At 36.7% G+C, this 26,499-nt stretch overlaps 1 protein-coding gene across 5 annotated transcripts in view; it reads left to right on the top strand.

Annotated features, from left to right (window-relative positions):
* The window catches only part of CTNND2 (catenin delta 2), a 715,685-nt gene that overhangs the window by 114,979 nt on the left and 574,207 nt on the right, over positions 1–26,499 (top strand). For 4 of the 5 annotated variants that reach the window (XM_084880856.1, XM_084880854.1, XM_084880855.1 and 1 more), the window contains exon 2: positions 14,417–14,553. The exons of the other annotated variant lie outside the window; for it this stretch is intronic. In XM_084880856.1, coding sequence (XP_084736982.1) covers positions 14,417–14,553 — 137 coding nt within the window. The remainder of the gene's footprint in view (positions 1–14,416; positions 14,554–26,499) is intronic. 5 annotated transcript variants of the gene reach the window in all.

The following is a 26,499-nucleotide window of genomic DNA, read 5'->3' as shown; positions in this document are numbered from 1 at the left end:
CATTCATAAGGAAATGAAAGTTCTTATTCTTGATGCAATTATTCCCAATGTTTTACATTTGTGTAATGGAATAATATAATTATAGCTTAAACTGGAATGAATGGATTTGGATACAAAACAATGAGCTCCTAGAAAGCTGCTCTGTAACTAGTGAGGGCAAGAGAGCCTCATGCAGCTGTGGAGGTGCAGTGGGGGCAGCTGACCAGAGGTGCAGAGAGGCCGGTCACTGCAAATGGAGCCAATAAAAGTACTCCTAGAAAATATGCTGGTCATTGTGCTATGCACTGGGACAACAAAATAATAAGTGCTCTGAAGACATTCCGACTTGTAAACTTTCCCCCTTTACAACAAAGATCCACAGGTTAGCTCCAATGTCCATATTTATTATTTCCCCCCAGAGAACCCCCTAAGTGAGAGGAGATTATATACTATTGTTTTTTGTATCCAGTATTCAATGCCTATTTCTGGCCTAGCATACTCTGTGGCCAGTGAATTCTTTTTAAATTAATGAACAACAGGCTGCATGGCTTTAAACAATAGCTCTTCCCTTGGTAGGTTAGGGAGGTTAACTTCTCCAGACCCCAATTCTATCATCTGGAAAACGGGGATGATAAGAGAAGTTCAGTATAGGTATTTGGTATTAATTGAGTCAATACTGGTGAAGAATTTAGAAGGCCTATTGAAGAGTAAGTACACATTAACATTTTTATTTTATAAAAATATTTGTTCAATTATAACTTAAAAATTTAAATATAACGTCATAGCTATTTAAATATAACTTCATAACTATTTCTTCATTTACACAAGAATATTTATAGCTAATACTTTTTAGTAATACCTGCTAGGATTGATATGACAATTGTATGCTTTTTTTAAATTGCTTTTTCATCTAAGAACTATAGAAATTAAGTGATAGGGTATCTGACTATAGGAAAAATAAATATGAGAGAAAAAAATTGTAGTTGACTATGTTTTCTAAACAGAAACTTGAGTTTACATAATTGAGATTTTAAATAAATATTTTAAATAAATATCTTTGGGTCATATTTCCATAACACCACTGGACATTTGTATTTAAAAAAGATCAATCTCAAAAGCTTATTACTATGCATGTTAATAAGATTTTCACATTCATTAGAAATTAAACCTTTTTTCCCCTTTTTGGAAAAAAAAAAGTCATTTTTTTTTTTAGTCTTTATTGTTGTACCCCTTCTCCTATCCCCCAATTGCCTCCCTTCACCTACTTCCCTTTTTACCCCAGGCCTTCCCCACCCTATTGTCCATGTCCATAGGTAATCCATATATGCTTATAAGATATTTGTTTAATATTTTCCACCTCCCCCACAATTCCCTTCCCAATGAAAATCACCAGTCTGTTCTGTTTCCATGCCTCTGATTCTGTTGTATTCACAAGTTTATTCTGTTTAATACATTTCTTATTTGTTTATTTTTGATTTTTAGATTCAATTGTTGGTATGTATTTGTTGCCATTTTGTTCATATTTTTGATCTTTTGCTTTTTCTTCTTCTCCCTCTTAAAGACTATCCTTTTTTAGCTTTTTCTTGTCTGTGAAGCACTTTATCTGACATTTAATTCTAAATTATAGATTTGCTAGGTAGAGCATTCTTGGTTGTAGGCCCTTGCTATTCATTACTTTGAATATTTCTTGCCACTCCCTTCTGGCCTGCATAATTTCTGTTGAAAAATCAGCTGACAGTCATATGGGCATTCCCTTTTAGGTAACTAACTGCTTTTCTCTTACTGCTTTTAAAATTTTCTCTTTGTCTTTAGCCTTTGGCATTTTAATTATGATATGCCTTTGTGTGGTCCTCTTGGATTCCTCTTGTTTGGGTTTCTCTGTGCTTCCTGTACTTGTAAGTCTATTTATTTCACTAAGTAGGGGAAGTTTTCTGTCATTATTTCTTCAAATAGGTTTTCAATATCTTGCTTTCTCTCTTCTCCTGGCATCCCCATAATTTTAATGTTGGTACACTTGAAGTTGTCCCAGAAGCTCCTTACACTGTCTTCATATTTTTGGATTCTTTTTTTATTTTTGCTCTTCTTTTTGCTTCCTTATATTTCAAACCACTGAATTTATTCTCAGAATCCTCTGCTCTACTGTTGAATCCCTGTATATTATTCGTTATTTCAGTCAGTGTATGCTTAATTTCTGAATGGTCCTTTTCCACTTTTTTTGTTGTTGAGGTTTCTGGCAGATTCTTGAGTAACCTTAAAACAGTGGTTTTGAGCTCAATATCCAGAAGTTTCCTTTCCTCCATTTATTTCATTTGTGACATGTTTCTTTGTCTCTGTATTTTGGCTGCTTCCCTGTGTTTGTTTCTATGTATTGGGTATAGCTGCTATGTCTCCTTGAGTTGGTAGAGTGGCCTTGTGTAGTAGGTATTCTATAGTTGTAATTTTTATGTAGTTGAGGGAGCTGGAGAGTACAGGTTTTTACCTATGCTATGTTCTTTTTCAATAATGTCATTCTTGATTGAAATTTCATCTATCAGTCATCTTTTGGAGGCAGTAAAAATATTAACATTAAAGAGAGACATAAAAACATAGATTATAATCAAGTTTACTCTTTCACTGTTTTCTTCAGAAAGACCAACAATAGCACCATAATATTGCCACATAGAATGTATGAACTGTTTAGTTAATTGGCAGAAACTTTATTGCTGTCTCTAGACCTAAAGCCATAATTTCTTTTTTTTATAAGGGTTATGCTTATTTATTTAAATTTTTTAAATACTTGAAATTTTATAATTGACTAATTTTATAAGAACTGAATTCTAAAATATATGACATTCTATTCAGGGATAATTTGTGTGTTAGAGATGGGCCATTGCTGATAATGAGAGATATAAACAATTAGAAAAAGAAAAAAGTGGGGAAACTAATGTTGGAAAGAGACTTGTCCCCATACTTAGAATACTTTAATGGTGAAAGAAATTATCTTTAAAAAATACAGTTGATAAATGGTATCTGGAAATATATAGATAAATTTCTTTTCAAACAACTTTCTTGAAATTTGCCTTTGGGAGTTTGAACAAGCTTAGCCTCAGAGAAGATAAGGGAGTTCATAACATATTAAAAAATTATAGGCATCATGATGACATTCTATCTTCAAGATATAGGTTTATTTAAAATTGTAAACACAAAAATGATTCCCCCAAACTGATGAAAATTGTTTTATAATTATTTTTGTAAAGTGTGAAGAAGCTTATTACATTCAAACCTTGAGAATCTTAAAGTCTAACTGGCATGACTTATGAGAAGATATCAGATGTTTGGCTTAAAATCCATGACCACTGTTGACTTCTGACTTCTAACACTGGACTTGCTATTCATTTTTTAAGTCTCATTATTCTTTTATGAAATTAGGTTTTTAGTAATTAGTTTATTTGATGTGAAGGTCAGAATATTTTTATCTATAATCTCAGTAAAGTGGATAAAGTGCTGTAAGAGAAACATAACACTCAAACAGTCATAGAGTAAAAGATGACTGTTTTTTGTTGTTGGAATTAGTGTTTTGTCTGATGTATTCTACAGTTTAAAATGTCATTGTATGGGCAGAGGCACTGATAGACATTTTTTCCAAGGAAGACATATAAATAGCCAAGTATATGAAAAGTGCTCAGCACATTAATCATCAGGTAAATTCAAGTAAAAACCACATTGACATATCACATCAAATCTGTTGGAATGGGAAAAAACAAGAGATAAAAATGTGGAAAAGGGGGAAATCTGTTTTGGGAATATAATTTGGTATAGCCACTATGGAAAACAGTGTGTGGGTTCCTTAAAAACTTAAAAATAGAACTACCATATGATCCAGCAATTTGTGTTCTAGGTACATATTGTAATGAAATGAAAACAGCATATTGAAGAGATATCTGCACCCCCGTGTTCATTCAGCATTATCCACAGTAGCCAAGGTAGGGAATCAACCTAAGTGTCCATCAATGGATGAATTGTTAAAGAAGATATGAATGTATCTCCAGCCTTGAGAAAGAAGGAAATTCTGCCACTTATGGCAACATGGATGGACCTTGAAGGCATTGTGCTAAGTAAAAAGTCAGACAGAGAAAGACAGATACTGTATGAACTCACATATATGTGGGATCTAAGAAAGCCAAATTCATAGAAACAAAGACTAGAAAACCCAAACACAAATTGGCAAAAACTGGGTTAGGTATTGATAATATCCAATCATAAATCCATTTCAAGTTATTTATTGGTCAAATAATGGGATATTTGACCTCCAATGTGTAATATTTAATGAATATATATACACAAAACAGTAAGAGGTATTTTGCTGCATAGCCTTTACAAGTACAATAAAACCTCTTGTACAGATATAATTTAGATTTAATTTGCTAAGAAGAGAAATTGTGGGCTGTAACATGCTAATTATATCACTGAAAATTTCAAAATTTCTTGTCTGTGGGTAAAAAATGTCAACATATCCTGGCAACTATCTGAAGTTGTTCTGGCTTTTACTTAGTTTGCTTTTATTCTTGTCCTTTTAAGGCCAGTGGAAATATTTATTTTAAAAAGGTTTCAAATCAGTGGTAGTAACTGAAATTCTTTAAGATTAGGAAACTCTGTGTTCTACAAGTAGATGTAAAGCAATGGCAATTCCCCTGTTGTGATGGGCTATCCATATTGGCTAAGGAGTGAGGATATTTCCAGTATGAGATTTTGTTCTTTAGTACCCATTTATAGTAACTTTTTTGGGGGATGGTGTAGGGAGAAGTGTGGTTGAGCTCCAGTATCATGAGACATTGTGAAGTGCAGGCAAAATTTAGAATAAATATGAAGGGCAAATTACTGTAATTTGAGTGGACACTTTCAATTACTGTGAAGTGAGAACATGGTGAAGGCCAGTGTGTGACTGGCATTGGGGACTTTTTGTCTAATAGATTGTGCCTGTGGACTGGCTTTAGAGAATGATTTTTTGTTTGTTTGATACCAGACTTTGTCCTGTCAATTTATGATTAGCAATTTATTTAAACTACTTAGAGGCCCAATACACGGATTCTTGTATTGGTGGGGTCCCTTGGCCTGGCCTGCAGGGATCAGGCCGAAACCAGCTCTCTGACATCCCCTGAGGGGTCCCAGATTCAGAGAGGGCATAGGCCAGACCAAAGGACATCACTGGCACATGATCGGGGATGGGGAGGGACCGCGGAGGGTGCCAGGGTGTGTGTGCCCTGTCATGCCTAGTTCCAATCAACCAGACCCCAACAGCAAGCTAACCTACCAGTCAGAGTATCTGCCCCCTCGTGGTAAGTGCATGTCATAACGACCAGTCAAATGAATGATCAGACACTTAGCATATTAGGCTTTTGTTATATAGGATTATTAGGAGGAACATTTGGAAGACAGGTTGCTTTTCTTTAAAAAAAAAAAATATATATATATATATATATTTTATTGAATTTTTACAGAGAAGGGAGAGGGATAGTCAGAAACTTTAATAAGAGAGAAACATCGCTTAGCTGCCTCTTGCACACCCCCTACTGGGGATGTGCCCACTACCAAAGTACATGCCTTTGACTGGAATTGAACCTGGGACCCCTCAGTCCGAAGGCTGATGCTCTATCCACTGAGCAAAACTGGTCAGGGCAAGACAGGTTGCTTTTCATTTATAAACTTAAGAGCCATGGTTTAGTGATACAGTGTAGGAGATGGATGAGTCTTCTCTAGAAGCTGTGGGAAGGGAGACTCCAGCACCAGGGACATTTGGTAGTGACAATGTGTTCTGGACAGTCACTGAGTGTGAAAGCACCATGTTAGAAGCTATACTAAGCACGCTTCTCTGAAGTTCTGGCCAAAGGAATAGTAAACCTGCCACTGAGCCTCTTAGTTATAGAATGGATTAGAAAATTCCTTCCTATTCAGGGAGAGTAAAAATGGATGATATTGCACCTATGTCAATTTCTGTTCAATCTACCATCATTGGGATGGGTCTCTAATTGCAGCATCTTAGACTTTATTTCTTTGGCATAAGATGAAATGCTCCTATAGCTTATGAAACTCATGAAATTAGCTGCTAAAACATTCATGGAATCTAGGGGAGCTTGGATTGTTATTGATTCAAGAATTGGGTCACTGTCTTTTTTATTTTTTGTAAAGATGAACACGGAAATTATATATTATTATCACAATCATTAATTTCATTCAGATATATTCCCACCAGAAATGTAGACATATGTGTAGTTAGTAAAATTATACATAATTTGGCTACTTTAATAGTATATACTTCCCAAACACAATAATTTGAGCAGTTCTATTTTATAAACTTGGGAAGATTTATAGGACATTTATATACCAGTCTGTTGGAAGTGTAAAATCCTACGATAATTTTAAGTAGAGCTGATGATGAATTATAAATGTTCCTTCATTAAAACTTATTCAGTAAGTATTTAATGATGCCATCTCCTTACCAGGCACTACTTTAGATACTGTGGCTATAGATATGCATAAGACAGTATCTGTGCTCAAATAATTAATAACCAGTTAGGAGACACCTCATGGAAAATATATGGTGTTTCCATAAATCTATGATAGTGGGTGATATACCATTGATTTAATATTTTTTTTAGTTGTAAGTGACAGAAAATCCATCCCAAATGGCTTAAAGGAAAAGGGTACACTAGTCATGTTAAGAAGCATCCTAATTTCAGCAACATCAAGAGGTTTTCAAAAATCCCAAAAGAGGTAAGATAATTACAGCTCCCAATGCTTGAGGAAATTTCACAAAGGTAATGAAGGGGGCAATGATTTGTCGGATTATTCAAAAAGGGTTCGGAGGAGAAGAAATGCATCTATGGCACCATGAGACAGGAAGAGTTTGATAGCCAAACAAGTCTTGGAGATGATAAAAGCCCACAGGAAGGGAAATTTGACTCACTAAGGTGTGTACAGGACACCTGGAGGTTGGTGCATCACTCGTGTAAGGTGTTACGGGAGGAACAATGGGACTTGAGAGTGGAGTTTATGTCACTAAGAACAACAATTCAGGTGGTCTTAAGTCTGTGGTGCCATTTTCTTCAATGATTAATAGCTGATCCAAAATGGATGTCCTGACCTCCCGTGTTAGTAAGGTTCAACCTCTTAATGTTCCCAGTTCTCTGAACACACAGAGCAATCATCCCCTATGCTGACCTGTGAACTCGGCAGTCAGATTCCATAGTTCTCCATCCTGCCATCAGCTCTTCCACTGCAGAAGCAAGGGACTTGTGTCTCTGACTCCATGAATAATGTCTCATCTCTCACCCTCAACTTGTCTGATAGAATTGGACATTTATCCACCTCCTGGCACCTTTGGAATAATTACATATTCCAAATATGGCTCATTGCTTCTTCCCATCCATGCACTGTGCTCTTCATGGATCTTCCCAGATTCTGTTTTCCAAGTGTAAAGTTTTTGCCTTAGTTCATTGTAAGGCAAAAACTTTACACTAGTCCTACAATTTCAGAAAGCAGCTTTCTTGAGTCTAAATAAAAAGGTGTCATCTCAAATGCTATTTAGAGAAATGCTCTTAATGTAAAGCCCATATTACTTAAGCTACATGCTCTACTAAGCAACCATTATTGATTTTACAATAATGGTGCATACATTAACTCAACAAGTATTTATTAACTGGATGTATAATAGATAGTGAACTAAGTGTGGGAAATTGAACATAGAACAAGAAAGATTGAGTTTCTGCCCTAACTGTATTTAGTTATGACAACCATAAATTATTATATTGTGTATGTTATTAGGAAAAGCTGTAATATCTAATTTTTCTTTGAAAGGAAGAAACAGGGATGGATGTATTTCGGTGTGTACAATGAATGATGCTGTACCATTTCTCTTGGTAGTGACATACTAGTTACAATACAGAATTGCCATTTTGGTGAGCAGAATGATTGCACAAATGAGGTATTCAATATTCTTGTTCTTGTTGCTAATTTATATTAATCTACACATTCTCTGCACCCTACTATTAATAAGGTGTTTATGTTTATTCTTCAATTTTACATAATTGTGGTCTTTTAACTGTCCCTGTGGAGTGGTAGGCTATAAAAATCCAATCAAGCTGGAACTAGTTAGGTTCAGTGGATAGAGTGTTGGCCTGTGGACTGAAGGGTTCCGGGTTCGATTCCTGTCAAGGGCATGTACCTTGATTGCGGGTACATCCCCAGTGGGGGGTATGCAAGAGGCAGCTGATTGATGTTTCTCTCTTATCGATGTGTCTAGCTCTTTGTCCCTCTCTCTTCCTTTCTGTAAAAAAATCAATAAAATATATTTTTTTAAAAAATCCAATCAATATGTTAAATTATTCAATTTTCATACATTAAATTGCATATGCACATAGAAATATAAATAACAATACTGTATTTGAAGTATTCTAATGACCAGTCATTATTATGTTGGGCATGAAGTGATGACAGATTATGAAAGCAATGCTTAACAATGGGAGCAGAACTGAAGGTCAGTCTATTGTGTTAATATTTCTGTATTTTAGAAAACAGTTTGGAGAACTGAGGAGGGGGTGGAATTTTCTGGAAGAAGGTGGGACACCTGAGAGAAGGAGCTAAGGCTAGGTGTGGCAGCACACCGGGTTTACTTGTTTGTTTTGTGTGAGGGACAGGGAACCAAGGATGTTAACACCAGAGGGTCTCCAATTGAAGCCATTAGCTAAAAGGAAGAAGAGATTTTTCTGGAAGTTTCTAGCAACTGTAAAGTAAAGGATAAAAAGGGACCTGGATGAAGAAAAGAGAAAAAAAAATGGCATTTAACAAGTAGTGTTTAGAAAACCTCAATCTTTACAGTCCCCCATTCGCATCAGAGTATAGTTTCTGACTAGAGTTTCTATCAGCTGCCCAGATGTTAGCACAGGCAAGCCATAGGTATATGCTGGGTTGTAGGTTAACAGGCCAGGTCACCTTTTCCTACCCCAAATCTGTTACTCTGACCAAACCCTGGAATTATCTGGACTCCTTTTTGTTTTTTCTCAGATGCCACATGCAAGCCTCACAATTCTCCCTTTATATTATATTCCTAATCTGACTACTTTTCACATTCTCTCTTGCTTACAATTAAGGTTACAGATGAAGGATTGCATGAAAAAGTTGAATACTGGGTACAGATCAGGGCCATCAATAGAACTTCCTGCACTGATTGAAATTTTTACATTTTCACTGTTGAGCATATAGCCACTGACCACATATGGCTACTGGGTAAGTAAAAAGTACACAGTGCAACTAATGAACTGACTTTTTAATGTTATTAAGATATAAAGAGCCTCATATTGCTAGGAGCTACCATATTGGACAGTGCAAGTCTACCATAGCATGGCAAGAAATTGGATATTCTGGAGTTTGAAGCAATTAGGACCTGTTAATCTGGGGGGGTTGGGGGGTGGGGGAAACACACCCACAAAAAAAACACAAGTCTTGGAATCAACAGAGCATGAGGGCCCTTGGAGTGACAGAATGAGGAGAATTGAAAGAATAAGAGGCCAATGGGTTATACTATATAACCATTATAGGAGTGGACAGCTTGGGAAATAAAATTTTAGGATATTCATTTGATCCTCATAATTTTATTACATTTGAATATAAGGGTTTAAAATGAAATGGCATTTCACTATATGGGGCAACCTGCTTTTGTTAGTATTGTCATCCCAGCCAATTTCTCTAAATGTCTTACTGTATCCCATCTGAAAGTGGTGATAAAATGGATGTTCTTAAGATCGTGTTTTGTCTACCAAGATAATTTCATACCAATGGGTATTTTTTTTCATAAGCTTGGATTTACCCAAGTGTTCTGATTTGAAGTAGCACATGCCTTTTCCTGATGCCAAGGGTATATATCCAGTGAAGGTGTCAACAGAGAGCTGTTTTAAATAGTTTCACCCTGCTATTCTCACCAGTTAGCAATCCTCTCAAGCCACCGCCTGAGGGGTTTCAGAGGATGAAGCTGAGAACAATCTAATGTTGCCCATACTAGTTCACTTGGTCTGCCATAAGAAGATATCTTAGCCTGAGTGGCTTAAACAATAGAAATGTATTTTCTCACAGCTCTGGAACCCAGAAGCCCAAGGTCAGTATGCCGGCAGGGCACATTTATGGCGAGTCTTCTTCCTGGCAGCCACCTGTTCTCTGTGTCTTCACCAGGTAGAGAGTAACACCTCTGGCCTGTTCTTCTAAGGACAACAGCCTTATGGGATTAGGACCTCAACCCGTGACCATATTTAACTCTCTAAAGGCCCCTTCTACAAATATAGTCACACTGGGGACTAGAACTTCAATTTATGTATTTGGGGGTGAGGTGGGGGTGAAGATGGCGGCTAAGAGCAAGGAATTCAGTCCATAACACTACTCATGCATGTGAGGGCATGGAACAACACGATTTGGAACTGCTGGGTTTTGTTGTTGTTGTTGTTCTGTATTTTCTAGACATAGCACTTATAAGTTCTGCTAGAGAATTACCCACCCCCAATTTAACACTATTCTTTCCTTATTATTGTCTCTTTCCTCCTGTTGAAGATGGCTTTGTCTAAAATGCAGTCTAGGTGTTTGTAGATTCCCATTTGACTAAGATTGGAAAGACTTATTACACGGTAATTGTGTAAAGAATATGAAAAAGTGTTGTATGTACAATGGGAAATATGTAGGTGTTGTATGTGGGAAAATGTCCACTGTACTCCTCAAATAAAAGCAAAATCAAAGGGTGAAAGCAGGACAGAATAGTGAGTGCCCATGTTGTTACTGACATGAGAAGGGGACATTCTCAGGGCACTGCTGGTGGGCAACAGGGCAGTTTATTTTGGCTCCCCAAAGTCTGAAATATGCACAGCTTCCTCATCCATCAATACCAGATTCAGGAATTTATCTATTAAAACTGTCAAAAATGTAAAAATGGAATAATATTTGCAAAAAAAATAGATACATTTTGATACCTATGGCTATTGGTACAAGTATTTGTTACATTGCTATAGAAAAAATTTTGTTGATATAAGAAATAGTTCATGGTATTTTGCTGAGCAAAATAAAATTTTTACATAGAAAGCATTGCGTTGAGACCCCTTATATAAAATCATACAAAACGAGTCATTTCAGAAAAAAAAATCAATAAAACATCTACCAAAATATCAAAGTGCATGCACTATCTGGGGTGGCAGGTTTACAGCTGATTGCTCTTCCTTTGCTGTGTGTGTGTGTGTGTGTGTGTGTGTGTGTGTGTGTCCCTACATTTCTGGATTTAGCATAGATTAACTACTAATTTTAGTGGATTATCTCTAATTAAAACTGAAGCTCTTACCCATAAACTGTGAAGCCGGGAGGCTTAAGGCTCTTTATGCTTACCCTTCGGTGATCCACAGCCCTCCCTCTCCTCCCGGTGCTGTGAGATAAGGAGATTGTGAGTGGAGGCTGATCGGCTTCCCCATCCATACTTAGTGATGACCTAGTGGTTCAGTTAACTCCAGACGTGAAAAATTATGAACCATGAAAATTATTCCAAGCCATTTTTGTGCAGGCACAGAGGTTGCCTTGGGTCACAGTAGCTCCACCTGAGGGGGATAAGCCTTGTGAATTTCACTTCCCTTTCTGTTATTGCTATAGAAGAAAGGAGGCACAGATAAACAGACTAAATTATTATTTATATTCTGGGGTCAGAATGGTCAAGTGTCTAAGGATATACCTTGATTCTTTGCCTATTAAATCACATATTTTATTATGATAGGTTACTATCATACTTTTAAGAGTTACATTTTATATAAATTGGTGTGTAGAAAAGCATTTAGGAGGCAGTACAGGTTATGCGAAATAGGTTGACACATCAAAGAACACCAAAATAGAAATGAAAAGAGAGAAAATCTGGGTTCTAAATCTACTTATGTTACTTAATAACTTTGGGACCTCATATAATTTCTTTGTAAAAAAATAAAAAAAGTATTGATGGTAATACTGGCCCAGAGCCTGAATTCATGTAGGCCCAATGACATTTAGAAAATGCAAAGGTTAGAAAATAATTTAAAATATATAAGACTCCTCCTTTCTCAGCTTTGGGCTGCCTTACATAGTGTCCCCTTTGGAAGTCACAGGCATGGCTGTGGGTGCAGATGCAAAGCCAAAGGTGGGTCATCTTAGCTTTTTTCTTTCCTTCTTACTTTCTGCCCCTGCCCCCTTCCCTCATCTCCCAAACCTCTCCTAACAGAAGGGCATGGCTTTCAAGCGATTTTACCTGGACACAGCTTTGTTCACCTGTTTATCTACATCCTTATCATTGAGATTTGAACAAATAAAAATAACAGGTATGAAAGCAAATTGAATACACAACTGTACCTATTATCCACCTGATCCCACACCATAATTAATTAAATCTGTTTATTTAATCCTATTGGTATCCATCACCTAAACTACTCTCAATAGCCATGGTTGCATTTTACCAAATTATATTTATTTTGATCCTTACTCTTCTCAAACTTTGCTTCCTAGTATTATTTCCCCAACCCTCTCATCTATTGTTTGTAACAGACTTATTTTTCCAATGCTGATCCAATCTCTATTGGTAGCAGCATAAAGAATTCACTACCAAAAATTAAAAATAAGTTAAAACTAAGTGGAAATTTCCAATGAGCAAATTAGATGACCACTTTTTTTCTTTTTAGTTATATATTTACTGGCATAAGAAAAGGCCAAATCTATAAAGAATTCTCATGAGTTTACTTGAGTGGCCACATAGACTGGGAACAAGATCTCTGCTCTGAAGACTGTTTTGTGGTGTCTTTTATGCATTTGAAATTAAGGAAAGGATGTAGGAAAACTGGAGAAAGCACGGAGAGGATTGGATTACAGGAGAGTTAACAAGATTATGTGCTCTCTTGAGGGTTAATATTCTCATCAAGCTGTAGTACTATTGTTATTTCAAAGGCTCGTTAACCTAGATGCACAAGAACAATGGATAGGGCTGGCTTAAAACCGTTTACTAAAGTTATTGGCTTGGGGCATGACTACCCACCATGGCCTGCCTAGTTAATAATTTATAATCTGTTCACTATATTGAGGTTACTTTTCATAGAACTCCTTTTTTCCCCTACACATATTTTAAGGAAAATTTGTAATGGAGCCCTTTGGGTTTGCATAACCCTAAATTATTAACTAAGTGTAGCTAATGATACAGTTGAGGGCTGCTATGAAAATTATGTCACTTAGTGTAAAAGCCAGAATGTACAGACATAGTGAAATAGGAAATACCTTTTAGCATTCACAGAGCGCTGGTTCCTGGAAGGACATGGGATATGATAGCTTTAGGTAAGAAAATTACCTTTATTTAGTCCTAGCCTTTTTTTATGAATAATGATTTTGTAATTTCTTGTTAAAAAATGTTGTTAGTTGCCCAGCCAGCATGGCTCAGTGGTTGAGCACTGACCTATGAACCAGGAGGTCAAGGTTTGAGTCCCAGTCAGGACACATACCCAGGTTGTGGGCTCGATCCCCAGTAGAGGGTATGCAGGAGGCAGCCGATCAATGTTTCTCTCTCATCATTGGTGTTTCTATCTCTCTCTCACTTGCTCTTCTTTTCTGAAATCAATAAAAATAAATTTAAGAAAACAAAACAAAAATATTTTCAGTTAATTATTATTTCCTATACTGGTGAGCATTGCTAGATAATATATGTAACAAATATTTTGTTTAAGACAAATGCAATAGAATAAAATGATATTAGTTTAACCTGAGCATGTGTGTTCATTTAGGAACCGGGATGATACTATGAGTTTCTCCTTCCTTTCAAAAATGAACTCAGACAAAACAAACTATGGCAAATGATCTTTGCCAGATTTAAGGAGCTTTGTTTACTCCTTAAGAGAGAGAACTTGGTAAATATTTGTGGAGTGGGCTAGTTATTTACTATATTTTACAAAACCAGCTAAGTTTCTTATGTTAATTGTGCTATTTCTTAATTATTTATAAATTATTAACCATTTCTTTTCTGTGATTTCTGTAGAAAGAGGAATTTAACAGGTTTTTTTTTTTAGGTGGAAATATGCCAATGCCCAAGTAATAAATTTACCTAACAGATATGTAAAGGTGGTTTGACTAGCTTCTTTTTAAACTCAATATTTCTTTATATCTTAATTCTTTCTTGTAATCTTACTTTCATTTTCCTTCCCCCACTTATCTTGAAGATGAAACACAAAGTTGTGCATGTATTGGGGAATTTGGTTGGGGTTGCTGGACGAGGAACTGTTCTATTTATATGTTTCCCCTTCTGCCATTTTGTTATGGGTTTTCTCTGTAGTTCATAATTTCCGTTTTGCCAAAGTGTATGGCTCAGAGTTGCCTGCTAGTTGTGTTTGTGGACAGTGATAGCATCAGATTGCATTGAGTGTGTCCTCTTGCATTGCAGGAGCTATGCCTGTCCCCGACCAGCCTTCGTCAGCCTCAGAGAAAACCAGCTCCCTGAGTCCTGGCCTAACCACCTCCAACGGGGATGGCTCAGAAACAGAAACCACCTCCGCCATTCTTGCCTCAGTCAAAGAACAGGTAGAAACATTCCACTTATACTTATGGGCGTATTTAATCAAAAAGTTCTTTCCTATTGAACAATGATTGTTGGCGGGGGGGGGGGGGGGGGAAATCATGAATTACTAGTGGATTGTTGGCATTCATTATCCAATTAACATAAAGATATGGCTACAATTGTTTTTGACTCCATGTTTGTTTATTTTTTCATAATTTAGGCAAATATTCTTGAAATAATAGCCCATAGGGCAAAAACAACTTTACAGTCGTGCTTACATATTGATGAAGTTTTGGCAGATTTGGTGATGGACCTAACTTTTAATACTGTTAAATGCACTAAGTCAAATAATTTGTCTTAGAAAATATAAAGTCTAATAAGCCGTCAAAATATATCCACAGGGCTGAAAACTAAGCATGTGTGATAACAGGTGAATATAATATTGGGTCAATTCAAATTTGCCTTCTCAGTGTTTCTGAGAGGATGGGTCTGGAAGAATACAAGAATTTCCCCTTTAAAACTAATTGACATTTTGATTGTTTCTTCCTTCACATTACTTTGCCATAAAAATGGATAAATAAATAAAATTTGAAGGCTTAGATCTAAACAAATTATTTCTTAAAAGTTGTATTCCTTGTAAATAAGAGGTAGTAACTAATTAAAGAAAACTGGAAAGCCAGTATTTTTATTCACTTTTTTTTTAGCATGTGCTAGAATATAAATGAGAATTGTTATTAACAAATTGGGTTATATGATTGGGTTATGTGTTTGAATTAACAACCACAGTGGGTGAGAGTGGCATAACTTATCTAATTTCAAGAATATCTCAACAGATCAATAGTCTAAATGAGGCAATTAAGGACAGTTACTCTACTCAAAAAAGGACTCTAAGTTTTGGTCTGTTTGTTTGTTTGCTTGTTATATGTTGGGACTAATTTAAATAAAAGTAGGAAATCACCTTGATGGTCAAACTATCAATAGGGAAGTTGAAGGAAGTCATTGCCAGGCCCTGGCCAGTTACTCAGTGCTTAGAGCATAGGCCTATGAACTGATGAGTCTTGGGTTTGATTCCCAGTCAAGGACACATGTTTTGGTTACAGGTTCAATTCCCTGCTCTGGTCAGGGCTCATGCAGAAGCCAGCCAATTGCAGAAGCCAGCCAATTGCAGAAGTCAGCCAATTGATGTGTCTCTTTCACATTGATGTCTCTCTCTCCATCTCTACTTCTTTCCATTCTCTCTACAAATCAATGGGAAATAACAATTGAAAAAATTTTAAAGAAAAAACAAAAGCAAAGTCTGCCACCAGATCAGGGGGTATCCAGCTAAGTAGGTACACAAAAGAAAGTTAAATAGTTTAGTTGGATAATGTAGTTTGTAAAAATAGTAAGTAGGAGATTGGTTTGAGGCCTAGGCAGTATTGCTTAATTAGTTTACTTTCAAATGCCAACCTGGGAGAGTTTTTGATTATTTTTAAGAAACAGTGGAAAAGGTGAGCAAAGGTTCATGCCACTTGACTCCATGCACAGGGTACTGCTTGTAATGATTGGGTTATCCCAGACTTTATTATTTTAGCATTATTTGGAAGCCCTGCTAGGCCAATAAATTCAGAATAGTGACAAAATATAAAACACAAGACATAACTTTAACAAGAAAACTCTCAGACCTGTCTGATGACAACTATAACATTTTATCAAAGGACATACAATGATTCAGAATAAATGGAAAGTCATGCCACAATCCTGTGTAGAAAAGCTTAATATCATAATCACATTACTCGCTCCCAAACTGACATATAACATTTAGACAGTTGTGATTAGAAAGCTGTGGCCAATGGTTCATTTCTTTGGCAAACTGGATCAGACTATATTAAAGATTACATAGAAGTATAAATATATGAGGCCAAGGAAATTTTTTATAAGAGAGATTTTCACTTTACCAAATATGTTCATCATAGTAGTGATTAATTTCCCACATATAGAAAGAATGATCTCTAGAAGATATAACTGCAGGTTCAGAACAGGATCAAACATATAGTATTGGAGTTATATGCATTTGAAGTATTTTTGTTTTAGTACAAAGCAGGGGTTTAGATGGCATTAACATAATTGGCTAACCATCTGGAAGAAAACACCCACCAGCAAGTATGCAAATTAACCCAACAAAGATGGCAGCAGCCATGGAGCTGGAGCAAGCAGGAGGCTTGGGTTTCCCCTGGCGTGGGTTTCCCCTGCCCTGACTGGCCCTGGCCTCCACTCAAAGCTACAAAGTTTCAATTATAGAAGATAAATAAATCCCAGATACCTGCTTCCAGCTGGCTCTGGCCTCCACTCAAGGAGGTGCTGGGGGAAAAAAGAAAAGAAATAGAAAAAAAATTAGGGTCTGGGAGCTTGGGTCGCTGGGGGACATGGCCAGCCTGAAAATGGCTATCAGCCCCTCATTCAGGCTGGCTACACTCCCATGAGATGAGGGTCCCTGCTGGGGGGCTTGGCCAGCCTGCAAACAACCATCAGTCCCTCACCCAGGCTGGCCAGCACCTCAACAGGACCCCACCCTGATCCAGGACACACTTCAGAGCAAACCAGCCGGCCCCCACAAGTGCACCAGGCCTCTATTTATACTAATAAAAGCTTAATATGCTAATTAGACTGGGAGACCTTCCAACAGACCTTCTGGACGTTCTTCTGGACAAAGCCATGGTGGTGGGACCAAGGTAGAGGTGGTTAGAGGCTAAGAGGGGAGGGCAGTTGTGGGTGAGCAGGATGGTGGGGGTGGGGCCGTTGGGGATAAGCAAACCAGCAGGGGATCCAGTTGGGGGCCAGCTGGCTTTCAGTGGGGGTTAGTTGGAGGTGATCAGGAGAATGGGGGGGGGGGGGCAGTTTGGAGTGAGCAGACAAGCAAAGGGATAGTTGGGGAGGAGCACACTGGATGGGGGACAGTTGGGGGTGATCAGGCTGGCTGGGGGGGTGAGCAGAGCATGCTGGCAGGCAGGCATGTGAGTGGCTGGACATTCTTCCAGGGGTCCCAGATTGGAGAGGGTGCAGGCTAGGCTGAGGGGACCCTCCCCCCCTCACCGGGGCCACTAGTACATGAATGATTGGTGCAAATTGGCAAAATCAATACCAAAAATAATAACAAGGAAAAACTCAACATAAAAAGTAGAAAAATGGGCCAAGAGAATATACGTGCCACAAATATAGGCAAAGTGCTGATATCATTAAAATAATAAGACTTCCTGTATTGATTAAGGATAAATGAAAGAATAGTAAACTAGGCAAAAAAAATATGAAAAGACAATTCACAGAATTAAAATGCAAGTAACCAATGAATACTTTTTATCCTAATGTGCAAGTCAGGGACATAAAATTCAAAATAATATAATTTTCTTTAATCTACCAAATAATAAACATTAAAATGTACTGTAGTATATATTGTAAGTGAGCCAAGGGTTACGGTTTGAGGAAATTCACATTCTTTTTCATTCAAAATGTGAATGGGCATGGCTGTTATGTTTTGGAAAATTATATTTTTCTATGAATTGGTATTTGAAATGTTCAATAGCCTTTGATTAGTCTAACTTAGACTGATACATTTTATAAAACTGAGTGAACTAAAACATAAGATTTTTATGCATATGGGAGTTTACTGTAACATTATTTGCAATAGAAAAAAAACATGAAATGGTATTATGGTTGAAGAGTTGAAAATATGAAATGTCTTATGTAAAATACTTCATATGAAAGATATATCCTTTCTATGTGGTTATTAATAAAAATAAGTTGGACCCATATATCTAAACTTTGAAAAAGTTCATGAGGATTTTAGAAAGGAAATGACATAGTATTATGTTGTCTTGTTTAAAAAAAATAGTAAGTATGTTTTATTTTTTGCATGTTAATGAGCTTCTACAAAAGTATAGAAGAAAATCAATCAATCAGTTAGTCTTGGTTACCATTTGTGTTTTCAATTTTATGGAAATGGGTGTGGATAGATGGCGTAGAGGATTAAGAAGAGAAACAAAAATGGGGAAAAGAATTGGGAGATCAGAATAAATATTAGTTGGATAATAGGAAATATTCCTTTAGCTAAAATAGCAATGTCTGTAGTTGAGAGAGTGGATAAGCTGTCTTAAGCAAAGATATATTCCTGGGTAAAAAAAAAAAATGGCCTCTCCAAATCCTTGATGAGACTTAAATAAAAATGTATTGGGAAGAGTTTTTTTTTTTTCCTTGATAATTTAAATAAATTCATTGTTCATGTTTGATTGAAAGCTGTAAGATTCTTTGTGGCAGATAAGTAATGTGAGGAACAATGAAAATTTGTCCTGGGAAGCAGAGATTAGCAACTTGAAATACCCACATCAGAGGCTTGACTGTGAGGAACTATGTATAGTGTCTGCCCTTTCAAAGGCCAAGTCCATAGACTTCCTTGGTATGACCCATACAAACAACTGTTCTCTTCCTTTACTGGGGGGTTTTGTTCCAAATTATTCTTAAGGTTTCTTTTTCCCTTTTTTCTCAGATATAGACCATCATCTTTGGAGTTAAAGCTAAGTTAAATATAACTTAGTTTTTAAAGAGATTGGCCAAGATTATGGAAAAGTGACTTTACAAATTAATTCCTTCTATGATTCTTAATGATTATATGCATAATATACTTATAAATCTGTTCACTTAAAAATATTGTTTGCCTTGTCCTCTTTGGTACTAATAAGAACTAGTTTTCTTAAGTAAAAATTCTATTTATAAATTTAGGGAATTTGAAGTAAAATTTTTTTTGATACCACACTTTTGTACTACTGTAGTCCTGTCTCCTTCGAGGTCAGTTTTGCAAGACGAAGTCATCTGACTGCCATGTAATGGGTTACATAGTTGATTTGCTCATTCATTAAACATACAGAGCAACTTACATAAACAAAGCACAATAAAGGGTAAAAAGTAAATGTGTATATAAAGAAAAATATCTGATAGAGGTCATTGGAATAAGTTGTGAATGAGACTAAGTACACAAGTTTTTGGCAGGCTAACTGCATAAAAATAAATTCTAGTTTGTAACCATATAATGGAACTTAAGTCATGCAAACCCCAGATCGTGAAATACATCCCATATAGCATTGTATGGCATGATTAAGATATTTGTAACTTAAAACTTAGTATCTTTGGACTCAGCAGCTATGGATTGCTCAATGAAGAACTATTCATTGATGATTTTTTTCCTTTGTTCTAATTTCCCATTTTGATTGCTTTATTTATTTATTTTTTTTCCTGGTGTACCATCGTTCATAGTATTCTTCACCCTCCTACCCCCTGCTTTTTCCCTTCTTTTTTTTCTTTTTCTTTTTTTGTTTTTTGTTTTGTTTATAGTATTCTTTAAAAAAATTTAAAATATCTGTAAGGTAAGTAGTAGTATTCCATCTTTCATTTTTGATTCTAGTAATTAGAGTGTTCTCATTTTTTGGTCATACTAGGTAAAGCTGTGTAACTTTTATTTATTTATTTTTATTTTTTAATTTAATTTTATTGTTTAAAATATTACACATAGTAGTATACATATCTCCTTTTTTCCCACCCATTGACTTTCCCCCAGACTCTCCTGCCCCCTGGTTGCTTTTTAACTGGTGAATTTTACACTTTTATGTCAACATAAATAGAACCTTGAATTCTGCTATACCCTGTGGGTAATTGCCTGTATTTCAGACCATCTAATTTATGACTGTTCCTAAGTCTCTCCTCGTATGGGGATTTAAGAGAGAGATAACTGGTTCCCATTTCCTCTTCTGTAAGTGAATGTCTTTCACCAGAAGATAAGGAGAGGACAGAAGTAGGTTGTGTGATATCCTCCTCATATTATTTGAATAAATAACTGGCAAAGGTGATTGGTAACCATTTATCACAGATGTAGAGGCTAAAGAGTAAGATAAGTTGAGGGATTTATTTTTAAGGATGGGAGACATCCCTATGATTATGGCGATGACCGAGAAGATAAATTAATGATGCTTGGGGAAGGGGGAAGAGTTTGATAATTTTAGAGGAAAAGTCACTGAGTGAATAGGATCCAGTACACCAGTGGAGGAAATGATTTTGAAACAACTATAATTCATTCGTGAGAGCAGGAGAAGGGCTGTGGATGTGGTTGCAGGTAGGCTGATGGCATGGAGTCTGGGTAGTATTGGTCTGAGCCAAGGTGAAGAGGCAGAGGCAGCAAAGATGAGGGATGCAAGATAGTGATTATTATGACGGATCTTGGAATGACACTGATTGAAAGGGGATATAGACAGAAAAAATGGATAGGGGTGGTGGATTCACAAAGTGAATGCATACATATGGTGATAGCTTGAGAACCTTGGGCTTGAAATCAAGAATTTAAAAGCAATTATAATTAACTAGTGGCCAGGTGCACAAAATCTGTGCACTGGGGGTGTATGCGTGTGTCCCTCAGCCCAGCCTGCACTCTCACAGTCCAGGACCCCTGGCTTTTTATCACCTGCCTGCTTGCTGCTCCTTAGCACTGCCACAGAGGTGGGAGAGGCTCCTGCCACTGCCACCGCCACCGCACTCCCCAGCAATGAGCCAGGCTTCTAGCTGAGTAACTCCCCCTAGTGGCCAGTGTGAATCATAGTAATTGGTCATTCTTGTCATTCTGCCGTAATGGTTGATTAGGCTGTTATTATATAGATGTCAAGAACTGGGTTATGCCTCTGGGAAACAAGATCAAAACAAGACATGAGAGAGTAAACTTTTTGTGGACTATGTGCAAGCCCGTGTGAGAATGATGGTAAAGCAGCTGTGATGAGAAAGAGTGAGCTGAGGCTGGAATCACCCATTAATGGAGAGACCTGACGTGGCATCATCACCGTGAGAAATATACATCTGCTCGTGATTGGCCTGCAGTCCTCCTGCTCTTCATTTGGGTACTTACACTCTTTAAAAAATTGTTATAATGTTGGACAAGAATTTGCATTAACTCAGGCTATGTAGCATTGGTCTTTGTATGTATTTTATCTTAAATAAATGTTTACTGTATTCCAAAGAAAAAACATAACTTTCTGAAAAAATATACTAATTTCATAATAATATTTCTTTCCCTTCAGTTGATCAGTTTTTCATCTGATCATCAGTGCTTCCAAAGTTAGCATAGAAGGGGTCTTCACACATAAGCTAGAAAAAATCCTGGGTCATTTTTTAAATCTTTAGCGCTCCTCTAGTTCATTGAACTTTGTAAATTATTATGGCGTGGTAAATGTTTGTAATAATTCTACTAGCCAGGTATATTCATGAATAGATTACATAGCAAATGTCTGGGTCTATACCTGTACTTACATGCAAATGTGTGTATTCATTGCATTTATTTAATTGTGTTAGTCAGGTGTCTACTACTGTATGCCTGGAACTGTGCTTCCTGTGAGAGATACATGGATTTAGGATTTAGAGTTTACCTTAAAGTAGTTATCAATGGAGTTAAAACTAAACACAACAAACTATAAAAAGAGTGATAAGCTCTTTAAAATCTGTACATAAAAGTTTAAGAAAACTCTCTAGTCCTTAAGTGATCAAACTGCAAATAATTTATAGCGATAAAAACATTTCTTAAGATTGACAGCATTTATAACCACAGATACACTATTTCTACAATAATTTCTCTTGATGTTTAAATTCCACACAAATTGTAAATTATAGTCTTGATTTTAGAGGAACTTTTCAGTACCATTATTTAGGATTTTGATAATTGCTAGGTGGTAAAGCAGAAATTCTCTTGCTTTTGATCATTTTTATGACTGTACTTACTACAGGAAGGCAAGGGTAAAGGCCTTGCTGAGCTTTCACTATTGGCAAAACCGTTGTGCAGAGCACTTTAGATTGGCTGTGTCATATGAATGAAGGTAGTAAGCATTTAAATAGATGCCTCATTAAAAATCTAATGAAATCTTGATCTTTTACATGGATTCATGTGACACTTGCATGCCTTTATTTTTATTTAGCTTCTACACTTATAATTGTAAAAACACATTAGCTCTATGTAACAAGAATATTATTGGAAAGGAACACGCTATAAACTGCTTCCTTGATTAGTATTCTTCCAGTGCTACATATCACTGCAAGATCTTGCAGCATTATTAGTGTTACCATAATGTGCAGCAATAGTTTCTGATAATGAAATGTGGAAAATGACCTATAACTATTAATCAGTTTCCAGAGTATATTTTGGAAAGCATCTTATGAAAGTAATGGCAAAATTATCATCCATGAAAAAAAGGAAATTAAAACACCTTTAAGAAAGGTCAAGAAGATAGAGAAGGATTATGAGCAAAGACTAGTGAACTTTATATTCATTTAATCAGAGAAGAAAAGAATTATACATATCACAGTGCCACAGTTGAACCTTTTTTGAATATCAAAATTATAATGAGAATTACTTAACCGATGATCTTTTACCTTGTTTCAAGTCACATGCCCACTGAAAATATTTTAAGAAAAACAAAATTTTCCTGAATTTTGATTATAGAACCTAGAACATTGGGATCAGTCATTGTTGGCTTCAAGATGGATTGAGATACAAAGGACAAGATAGAATTCAGCCAGAAGCTGTGGAACTACAACCTAGTTAATGGTATAGCTAATATCAAGGAAGGGGCAGAGCTCAGAGCCAGGAAATATCAGAAAGCCTTGTGAATATCATATGCACATAATGGCAGGCAGGGACAGACAGACTGACCACATTGGGTGTTCATACTTCCAGCAGGACAAAGAAAGACCGGGGGCTTATGTCAAATTTTGGAGTTCAGAGTAGGAAGGAAAGACTGACAAGACTTCCTGGGTGTGAGGTGAGTCTGTTTTTTTAATGAATCTTTTTCATCACAAAAATAATGGCAGGGACTAGAGATCAAGGAAAAACAAGGCTCATAAACCACTTGTATAAGAATTAATTTAAGAGTTCAGTCATGAGTGAATAATCCTGGGAGTGTGATAATCTTTCTCCGCTCCCACTCCATGCTCTCATATGTGTATTCTATTATTGCTGGTAAGTTATTTTGACTTTCTCCCTAAAACATAATTTCCCCCTTAAAATTTTAGTTTGTAACTCTTCTTAAGACACATGTGCTTTTATCTATCTTTATAATCAGTCTATACTCTCTTCTAAGTATTAATTTATTTCCTGTCTGCTCTTTCCCCTTTGAAGGTATTTTTTTCTAGAGGCTATGATGGGGAAATATAAATGGACTAAGCTTTCATATGCTAAATGAGGAGATAAGCTGTTGGTATGTGTGGTTTGTAACAGGACGCATTTCTAATGCTTCTTTCATGTTTATCATTAGAATTATTGGTTAGATATTTATATGTGAAATCACATTAATTATTTTAAATGCAATATTTTAATATTTTAATGAATTTCCCATTATAAAATAATCCATGCACCTTGTAGAAAAGTTTTAAAATTCAGGAAAGAATGAAGTTGAAAGTTTATATAGAATATTACTGCAACTGGAGGTTGTTACAAAGATTCAGGGAGATTTTACTATAAGATTTTTATACAACTATTTAATTATTTGTTCAGTGTTATATTTTGCTATATAAATATTTATACTTGATATAGTTAACATTACATTAAGAGTAGTTTTTCATATAATTAAATATTATTTGTAAACATTTCCCTAAAGGCTGTGAACTGTGATTCACTGTGAATTACTTAATATTACAATGTTATTTAACTTTCCCATCTTTGTTGATCACTTAGGTTGATTCACTTTTCCCCTCCCCCCAAAAAAAAGACATGTTATGTTTCCTGGTACATAAATAATTGGGTCTACTTTGACAGGAGCTGCCTGGAGCAGTTTTGAGAAAGAGTTTAAAGACTCTTACAAACTCACTGGGAAAATATGTCCTACTTAATTACTGGGAGCCACAGGCAGGACCTATAAAGCAGAAGGTCCTGGGTATAATAGTCAGTGCCCTACATAGGGTTTGCACAAAGTTGGAAATTAACAGACAGAATATTCTAGAAGGAGTAAATGGGGAAAACATTTTCAATATTCAGAGAAACTAAACCAGGTATCCTAGCAATTATCATAGAACAAGAAATGATGTTAATTAATACCTCAGAATAACAAAGACATTTTTAAAGGACACATATTAAATTTATTTACAATTTATATTTATGAATATCTATAAAATCTATATGTAAAGCATTTCATCAGATATATAATTGACTTTTTTCTTTAGTAATAATTTTGGGTGATATTTTCTTTTTATGATCAAAGGTTGCTGATTTAAAATATGTATATATATATATATATATATATATATATATATATATATATATTCATTTTACCTACCTAAAGCCATATAGGAAATTGCTGTCCAATTGAAATGAGAAGTTAGATGGTTTTATTCTGAATCCAGTGCTTTTTCATTATGTTACATTGTCTCATAATCTATAGTAATAAAAGTATAATATACTAATTTGACTGGACAACCTTCCAGATGGCTTTCAGGATGAAGCCAGGGCTGCTAGGGAAGCCCAGGTCCCAGGTGCCTGAGGGAAGCCCCTGCCAGCAGCTGGGGAAAGGAAGGCCTACTCTTGCATGAATTTTGTGCATTGGGCCTCTAGTTTAGATATAAAATGGTTTATGATACATTTGCTATATTATCTATACTAATAATAGAGGGATATGCAAATTGTCTAGCATGTTATCACAGTAATGACCAAACAGTAGGTTGCATGAGGTGACCAGGCTGGCAGGGGGGTTAGTGAAGGATGACCAAACACTGAACAGCAGGCTGCATGGGCAACCATCCTGGGGGGGGGCGGGGCAGGGAGAGGAGGCAGCAATTGGGGGTGACCAGGCCGCAGGGGGGCCGGGGGGGGGGTGCAGTGAGGGGCAACCAGGCTGGCAGGAGGAACAGTTGGGGATGACCAGGCCAGCAGGGGTGTAGTTGGGGGCAACCAGGCTGGCAGGCAGAGGCAGATAGGGGTTATCAGGTTGGCAGGGGGACAGTTAGGGATTATCATGCAGGCAGGCTGTGAGCAGTAAGGAGCCAGCGGTCCCAGATTGTGAGAAGGATGTCTGACTACCATTTTAGGCCTGATCCTGGCGCCATTTTAGGCCTGATCCCAGGATCAGGCCTAAACAGGCAGTCAGACATCCCCCTAGGGGTCCTAGATTGGAGAGGGTGCAGGCAGGGCTGAGGGGACTCCCCCACCCCCACCCCGTGCATAAATTTTATGCACCTGGCCTCTAGTTCTTTTATAAGAAAAATTTCTCTATGACCAAGATTTTGCTGATTTCAAATTTAATGGTTCCCCTGCCTGCCTAGGTCTCATTTATCTAAGAAAAGGAAGGTGTGTAACTTTACATCAATTTGATCTGCCTTATATTTTCGGAGTCTGAAGGAATTGCTAATAGGAGTCCAAATAAAAATAACTCAGGGAACTTAGATACCTCATTGTGAATGTCTGCAGAGGAGACGTGTTAGGAAGGGAGTTCTGTGGGTTAAAACACAGCATTGCTTTTCTCCAGCATTCCTGTTTCTGAGAAGCAGTGGCTTGGGTGGACGTTATCTCTAGCCTGCATCAGGGGCACAGGTAAAAAGCCTCAGGCAGCCCATCGATCATGTTCAAGTTGCTGTCACTTAGCTGCAGTCATTAGAGGAATGTGCAGATCCATACCTTGGGCTCTAAAGGAGCCAGTTATATGGTCCACTTCCATAGAAGAGTGAAGACCATCACCTCCTTTTTTACTAATGACAAGTCCTGACTTTCACATTTCACTCCAGGCCTCTGGAAGAAGATGGACCCCTTGCCTAGTTATCAGGAGAACAGACACAATATGAATAAGATCAAAACTAACAAATATAACTTTTGACAGGTATTCTTCAGCATTGAAAGTAGCCAATACTAAATAGATCCATTCACCAAATCCATACATGTTGTTATTTGGGATGCCTTCTGAAGCTTACATATCCTGGAAGGTGTG

Source organism: Pipistrellus hanaki (genome assembly GCF_964339955.1).
Source record: "Pipistrellus hanaki genome assembly, chromosome: 4".
In the NCBI taxonomy this organism is placed as follows: domain Eukaryota; kingdom Metazoa; phylum Chordata; class Mammalia; order Chiroptera; family Vespertilionidae; genus Pipistrellus; species Pipistrellus hanaki.
Note: the sequence above shows the minus strand (reverse complement) of the source record. Positions and strands in the feature narration are given on the sequence as shown.